The sequence below is a fragment of the Pseudochaenichthys georgianus genome, chromosome 1 (assembly GCF_902827115.2).
Source record: "Pseudochaenichthys georgianus chromosome 1, fPseGeo1.2, whole genome shotgun sequence".
Taxonomy (NCBI): Eukaryota; Metazoa; Chordata; class Actinopteri; order Perciformes; family Channichthyidae; genus Pseudochaenichthys; species Pseudochaenichthys georgianus.
Window position 1 is genome coordinate 38,750,019 of NC_047503.1, and position 8,551 is coordinate 38,758,569.

Below are 8,551 nucleotides of genomic sequence, written 5' to 3' on the forward strand. Positions count from 1 at the left end.
GACGATTGGAGCGGCAGGAGCCCCCCGTCACAGCCCGGGGTCCCCTTGACTCACGCTGAGATTTTGAAACTAATGATACTATACTCTGGCCGAGAAGACGTGGGAAACATGCAGAATTTAAAGGAACAACTGGTGTTGATCTGTGGTTTCAAATATGGAGGGTACAGAGAAACCGTGCGTCAGGTCTACAGTATGTCTTTTGCATTGTCGGGTTTATGTAATTGCTAAAATGTACTTTAATCCGTGCATAAGGGTAAATAATCGACTTTATCCTTTCCTAAATCAAGTGTATGAGAGGCTGTTCTTTTACACAGCGATAATCTGGAGGTCTCATGTTTGAGGGTATTAGATCGTTTTCAGTGGAAAAGATTAGACCTAATCTTGTTTTACTCATTATTCACTATTTTGGATGTCACTGCAACATTTCAAAGTGTGAACACTCCCTATCTATCCCTCGCTTCTGATTCTGGAGGGACTCAGGGCAGAAGACACATTTGCCAGCTATAATTGAGGTCCCACGGATAAATTGCTGTCCTGATATTGGGATGCAAGATCTTCCTGCAGTGACCCAGTTCGTTCATAAACACATTAGCGTGTTCAGCTCCAATATAAACCCTGCCGATGCTCATAACAAGGCCATCGTCGGAATAAAATCCACTAACAGATAATGTGTGGTTATATTAAATGCATTTGTATCATGGGAGTTGGTGCTAATTACTATTTACAGATCAAATGTCTGAGATTGGGTAATTAGGGATGGCTGGTGTTGCCGTTTAGTTGCATAGCCATGGCTTCAAAACTGAGATTAGAAACTGACTGGAACTTTGCATCTTTCCGTCTTCAAGCATTGCTGTTGCTGTTTTAGAAAGAAAAAATTCATCTTCTGTGTTTTCTTCCTCTCACTGTGCCTCCCCCTTTCAACTCCCGATTCCCCGTTTTCTCTCGAAGCCCACGTTTCTCTCGAAGCCCACGTTTCTCTCGAAGCCCACGTTTCTCTCGGCCTCCTTTCTGCCTTTGACGATGATATCATAATGATGCCAGTAACAGTGAAGTGATTAAAAGCTTCTGCTGGCCTCCACTCTGCAGGATATCTCCCATAAAACCATGCTACTGCTCCTTACCCCTTTTGTATGCAGGTATTAAATCAGCCAGATAGCTGGGAGAGAGGCTCCTGATGGCCGCTCTGTTCCCAGTGGAATATGTGGCCTACATTTGTTTATAGTGCAGCCAATGTGAGTGTGTTTCTTTGTCAAACTATTTTCTGCAGCGAAACCCCTCTTTTGTTTCCTCAAACATCTGTCTGTCTGTCTGTAGTCTTTCCCTTCCTCTCTCTGTTTTCTCTCACATACTGTACATGCATCAAAGATTTTATATCTCATCATTGATTGCTTACCATTCAGCTCACGAGCACATGCCCTCGTAACCTTTACAACAGCGCATACATGTGCGCAGGATCCACGTTTGACAAAAACACACAGTCACACACACATACAGTATATACACGAAGGTCACCTTCCTTGGCTTCATTAGAGACTGCTTTATTATGGCTGACAGATGTGCCCATAGGTCCCCTGGTGGAGCGAGAGAAGATACAAAACAAACTGATAAAGGTGTAACACACTGAGAAAGGGAAGATGATGGATAATAACACAGACTCAACAGTATGCACCCATACACTGTGGCTATTGACAGTGTCTTCAATAGGTGTCTGCCATTGTACTGCCTGAAGAAAGCGTCGCTGGGGAGAGATCAGCAGCTTTTTTTACATTGCCTTTTGTCACTGAGAAAGAAATGACAGGAATTGTTATCTTTAGGGGAAATTCAGTTTTAAAGATGCTTCAGATTATAATAAATCCAAAGTGAGTCTGATAAAACCCAGTCAAGTGTTTTCCTATGGAGTTTCAGCCCAGAGACGAAGATCCTTTGTGAAACTCGTTACCTCTGAACTCAGTGCTTTTGTTGCATTGTCTGCATCACTGCCGAGGAAGTTAATCCCCCTCTTTTCATCGCCTGGACAGTCAGAAAATCATTATTGTATATCTGTAAAACGAATGAATTTGATGGACATTGCAGTTATTAAGATTCTCAATATTTTTAATTCTTGTATTTACTTTCTATAAAAATGTATTTTGGAGATCTAATGAAGGAACTATTCAGAGCTCTGCCGACCGGGATCACGTAACACTTATTTTAGTCCTTTTTAATGACCTGTCAGTCACTTGTTTTCGCAGTGGCTATTCCATTTTCTAGTTAGCAGTGGATAATGAATAGTGTAATAATAATAATAGTGAGTTTAAATTCACTGTTGAGTTGTCCAGCCCTCTGCCCACTTACAGAGTTGTTTTCAGCCACAGCATCAAGCTGTTTTCATTGGATACGTTTTGAAAGCCCACTGTACAATACCTGCAGCAGATTGACACAATTATCCACTAACTCTTTTATTGATTACTCAACAGTGTTTCAAACCCCTCTCCACAATGCCAGATTGTCCAGGCTAATGTTACTGGGTAGCAAATGATGAATCCTTTAATAATATATTAATTGAAAGTATTCAATTGTAAATGTTGAGTCTAAAAATAATGCAATAAGCTTATAAAATACTCACCATATATGGGGCGAAGCCTGCGAGCTAGTTCAGGCAGTCAACTCGAGCACTTATGCTGCATTCACATAATGCCCCTTGGCACTCTACAACCAACCAAACAGAGTCTCCTTAATATGCCGCTCTATTTAACCTGCCGGATCTCTCTCTATGCGTTGCTTGCTGCTGCTACTTCTACGTCGCTGCTTGCCTGCCCCACCACCACCCCAGCTTCCACCCCAGCTTCCACCTGTAGGCTCGGGGGTTAGTTATTTAATCATCACTCATCGTGCTATATATATCTGTGGAGTGATGAGGCCCGAGCCTGGATGCCAAACTCAACTATGTGCTGCTTCTAATAAACATGTTAATGAAACACGTGAGTTGTCTGACTGAAATGTTTTTAATTGGAAAATGTAAACAACACGTTTCTTAAATGCACAATGCCCTCCCAAGGACATTAACTCAGTTTAAATACTTCAATATGGTCCTCACAAACTCTGGCCTTTTCAGTGATTTACAGCTGTTGACTATGCCTACATTAAACGCTGAGTGTTGATGCAACGAATAAAGCATCCAGTCATCAGTTTTTAAGATAATGAATTTGCTGCTAACAGCTTAGAAAAAACCCCGCTGTTCTGTAGTGAGCAGCAAGATTAAAAGACACAGCAGTTGATTAAAAAACTGCAGTGTGATTTAAAAAATAATTCACAAGCCTTCATTGTTTAATAATGTTACTGTTCACCTTCGTTATCCTATATTTCTTCAACACTCTGGATTGTCATCTTTAAACATGCAAAACTCTTTACCGTCTAAACAGTTTTTCTATATTGATGGGAATTGTCATGACAAAAATAAGAGTGACATATTCCAGAAGAATAATGATTAGTTTGAACATCTAAAACCAGGTTTTCTGTGCCACGTGACTTTTACCTGCATTTCAATCAGTTCCCTTGAAAGATATCCTGATGCCCTTTTTGATTGAAGAACCATTTCCATAAACACTCATTAACTGGTTGTTATGATAATGTCTGATTTATGGCTCTTTACATCCAGCCACTCTCAGGCTGGCGTGCAGCACACACATCTGTAGAGCTCAAGGTTCATCTGTGCTGTCAGATACTTTGGGTAATAAGCTGGTGGTCTGTTGTACGAGACACAGTTTGCTGCATCTTCCTCCACTGTGAGGAAAAATGGACGAGGAGAAGGGCAGCCGTCGGTCCAGGGGTTGCAGCACCCTGGAAAAATGTCTGATATTTCTTTTCGTGGCCATGACCGGCGTCTGCATCGGCCTCGTGGTCGTCTACTTCACTGAGAATAACTCGACTACTCTTACAGAAGGTGAGTGTGTATACTTAGAATATGTATTGTACTTCAATTTCAATACTGGCATGTTTCTGAGGTATGTTATGCTTTACGCCCCTCTTGAATTCATTTTGGAGATGTAACAAAGTATATAAATCAAATAACTGAAACATTGTGTTGACATAACAAACCACATATAAAATGACTTTGGTACCTTGAAATACTTGAAAGTGTGTTAATATGAGGGAGGACAAATCAAGGCGTTGAACAATTTTGAAAATTAATCAAAGGTCATTGAAAGTGTTTCTATTTTGTGCAAGAAAAGAAGAAGTGCTGTCCTGTGTTAGAGAAGTCTGCCCTGACTGTATAGTGATTAAGATGTGTTCACGCATTCAAGCCCTCTCATATTAATTGTTGTCCCTGAGCTTTTCAGTTCTTATAATAAACCTTCCCAGTATTTAATAAGTAATTAATCTTGATCCGAGACTCAAACTATGTGCAAACTTAAGGAAAGTTGGCCTATAAATCCCTCCAATTTGTTTTAATATGAGGGACCCTGATTAACTTAATAGTAATCAAATATGCATAATGTCTGTACATTAATGTATTAAAATAAACAAATACATATTTCAAATTATACAGTTTTTTCTAACTATTTTTTTCAACCTCACTTGATCCTAATTATAAATGCACACACCGCCTCCTCCCCCAATCCCCTATTTGACCCCAGTGACCTGAGCTATTATCAGATTATTATTTCCCTTCTATTTTCCCCCTCTTAAATAATATTACAGTAGATAAACATTCTTACTTGAAATACGATTAAACATGCTGCAATATTTTTGCTATCTCTTATGTTTTTTGCTTAAAGGTCGGGTAGGTAATTCACTTCAGAAACACTTTTTGTTATATTCCATGGAATGCTCTTAACATCCCGATAGCAATGAATATCTTAAGTGCTTTGACAAAAAATACATAAAAACATTTCATGGAAGCCGTGGTGCTGTAAAAAGCACGACCATCATTTGAGCCGGCCCGGCTAAAATAACTGGATGGCCTACCTGCCTGTCAGCCTTTCATCTGTGCACAAACTTATCTCGTGCCCTCATTGGTCATGTGCGCGTTCGTGTGTGTTGGAGGAGGGGCTCTGTGAGGAAGAGGCAGATTTTTTCCGGTTGTGTACTTTCAAATTCTAGCGCACTCGAGCTGATTTCTCCTTTCTTACCTACCCCACCTTTAAGTGCATAGTCCATCTCAGATAAAAATAATATGCAATAAAACTTAACCTCACAATAAGATACAAATACTGTATTACAGTGACGTAATGTTTAACAAGAAGAACTAGAATAAAATGTTTGTATTAGAGGTTTCAGTGCCTCACACAGACATATGAAGCCATGCGTTGGAGCTGTGAGGAAAAACAAACAACACAGCGACAGTGAAGAGTCTGAAGTGAGTGTCCTTGGGCCAATGATTCAGAGACTGAGCAACACTGAAAACATGTTGTCAGATTAGACCTTAAGTCTCTTTTGATTGACGAGTGGCAGGGTTTTGTCAGTGTTGATTATATTGGCTGAAGAAGGTGATTTATATAAGAGACTGGGTGGCTATTATTATCTATGGACACATGATAGTTGACGTTTAAACAGTAACCTATATGAATTGAAGGAAGGGCGCACACATTTTCTCCAGGTGTATTGATTTATTTAAAAGTCTAAACAGACAGGGCATGCAATTAGGAGTAACGAGGCTGTTTTATTTTATTTTCCGAGTGTTTAATTATATCTTTATGAAATGCATTAAAAAGGTCACTATCACCCAAAACAGATGGCTTGTCTTCCAAAACAACAAAGTGATTATGTTGACAATTATGTTCTGCCTGAACTACAAAATAGATTCCAGTAGTTTTAAACACAGCTGAGCTACAAACAGAAGCTGCTGCAGCCACAAGGGACAGCCTGCTGCTGCTGTGTATGAGCACATCCTGTATAATGTGTATGTATGTCCTGCCTTTGCTAAAAGGAGGGGAGGCCACCTTATTAAATAACTATAGGCCAATCTCTAAATTGTCAGTTCTGGCTAAGGTTCTTGAACGCTTAGTGAGTGAACAGGTAAAGGTGTTTTTATGTACAAATGACATCCTGTCTAAACATCAGTCAGGCTTCAGAAAGAAACACAGCACCACCACTGCCACAATGAAAGTGGTGAATGATGTGGCAAGTATTTTAGATAATAAGCAGAGTTGTGCAGCTCTGTTTATTGACCTTTCCAAAGCGTTTGACACCGTTGATCATCACATTTTAAAGCAGAGGCTACTCAGTATAGGCCTATCCAGCCTTGCAGTGGGGTGGTTTGTGAACTACCTCTCTGAAAGGTCCCAATGTGTTCATTTTGATGAGCTGTCTTCTGAGTGGTTAAACATTTCTCATGGTGTACCACAAGGTTCTGTTTTAGGACCACTTTTATTCTCCATATATATTAACAGCGTAGGTGATAATGTGGATGAAGCTACTTTACATTTTTATGCGGATGATACTGTGATGTATTGTGCAGGTCCCTCCATTCAGGAGGCTGTTGTTAAATTACAGGCTGTTTTTAACACTATTCGGACTCAGCTCTCTGAACTAAAGCTTCTTTTAAATGTGGATAAAACCAAGGTAATGCTCTTTTCAAAAGCTAAAAAGACACCAGAGCCTGTTTTAGATATTGTAACTACGCAAGGAACAAAACTTGAAGTGGTTACCTGTTACAAATACCTTGGTATCTGGCTTGATGATTGTCTCTCTTTTAAACTTCATGTCAATAACCTGCTAAAAAAGCTGAGGGTTAGGCTAGGGTTCTTTTTCAGAAACAAGTCCTGTTTCTCGCTTGAGGCCAGGAAAAGGCTAGTCACTGTGACCTTTTGACCTGTGCTGGACTATGGGGATCTGGTGTATATGAATGCACCTGCCCATTGCCTGGTCAAGTTAGATGCTGCGTATCACAGTGCTCTGAGATGTGTGACAAACTGTAAAGCATTAACCCATCACTGTACCCTGTATGCAAGGGCTGGTTTGCTTTCACTAACTGTACGGAGGCTCAGTCACTGGTACATTTTTATATACAAAGCCATGCTAGGGAAACTTCCATCTTACATCTGCTCCCTGATCTCACGGAGAATTGTAAGTGGCTACTGCCTGAGATCGAATGCTGTGGTTTTATTAAATGTGCCAACTGCTAGGACTGTCTTAGGGAAGACAGCTTTTAGATGCGCAGCTCCTCTGTCTTGGAATAGTCTGCAAATTAAATGGAAACTGAACAATCTGGTGCCACTAAATGTTTTTAAAGCTCGGTTGGATGCTACTCAATCGGAAGCTATTGGTACCTGTTTATGTGGATAATTATGTAAATGATGCTGTATGATGTCCTTTTGTTGTTCTATTTATGTTTCATGTGGAACTACTTGAGCAGGTCTCCCTTGAAAAAGAGATCAATGATCTCAATGGGATTTATCTGTATAAATAAAGGTTTGAAATGAAATGAAACAATCAATGCCGTTACCAAGGCATCACAATTAATTTGAAGTTTGACTGCAGAAACCATGAGGTGTCTATTAATTATAATAATTTCATGGTAAACATTTCCCCCTCTTAGCCTGCAGTGCTGTAATAAGGAATTGCATTAACATGACGTCTGTAGCCAAACTAGCTTATGGTGTGGCAATGTCAAAAAGTCAGTCAACACTTTGGTGCAGACTAAAACAATCTTAGCAACTGGATTTCCATAAATGATGCCTTCTTTAAGGATAGTTTACTTTTCATTGATTTAGCGCCATTATCGAGTACTTAATTTTATGACTAAATACATGCAAAAATAAATGATATTTCCCAACAGCTTCAGCTTTATAGTTGTGATTAGCATATGTGAGCATGCTAACACAGTAAACTAAGATGGTGAACATGGTAAACAATAGACAAGCTAAACATCCATTCTTGGACCATTACTGTTTTCTCTGTACATTATGACTTGCCTAATGTATGTCCTGAGTTGAATGTGCAAAGGTATGCCGATGATGCGGTCATCTTTGTACATGGGAAAAACACTGAAATTATCTCATCCTGTCTCTCAAATGCTTTGGACAAGGTTCAACACTGGCTGAACAACATTTGCTTACAGTGTTGTAGTGATGTTCAGTAAACGACCAGTCAAAACCGAAGGATCCAATGTGTTTTTAAACGGAGCAGAAATAGAACTAGTCCGCACTTGAAGTATCTTGGAGTCATAATGGACTCGAACTTGACTTTTAAGACACATATTAAGAAAGTATCCAATACCATTAAATTCAACTTGCAACATTGTAAACAAATTAGACCTTTCTTAAAGGTAGGGTAGGTAAGAATGGAGAAACCAGCTCGAGTGCGCTAGCATTTGAAAGTACGCAGCCGAAATCTGCCCCTTCCTTCAGACTTCCTTACAGAGCCCCTCCTCCAACACACACGAACGCGCACATGACCAATGAGGGCACGAGATAAGTGTGTGCACAGATGGAAGGCTGACAGGCAGGCAGGCCATCCAGTTACTTTAGCCGGGCCGGCTCAGATGATTGGTCGTGCTTTTTACAGCGCCACGGCTTCCACAGATTATTTTTTTTAATGTATTTATTGTCAAAGCATTTCATTTATTCAT

General features: G+C 40.0%; 1 protein-coding gene across 1 annotated transcript in view; it reads left to right on the forward strand.

The window, feature by feature from the left end:
• The first annotated feature begins 3,774 nt into the window (after nucleotides 1–3,774).
• LOC117452858 (ovochymase-2) overlaps nucleotides 3,775–8,551 on the forward strand; it is a 34,729-nt gene continuing 29,952 nt past the window's right edge. Inside the window, 1 exon segment of the mRNA XM_034091653.1 lies at nucleotides 3,775–3,922. Coding sequence (XP_033947544.1) covers nucleotides 3,775–3,922 — 148 coding nt within the window.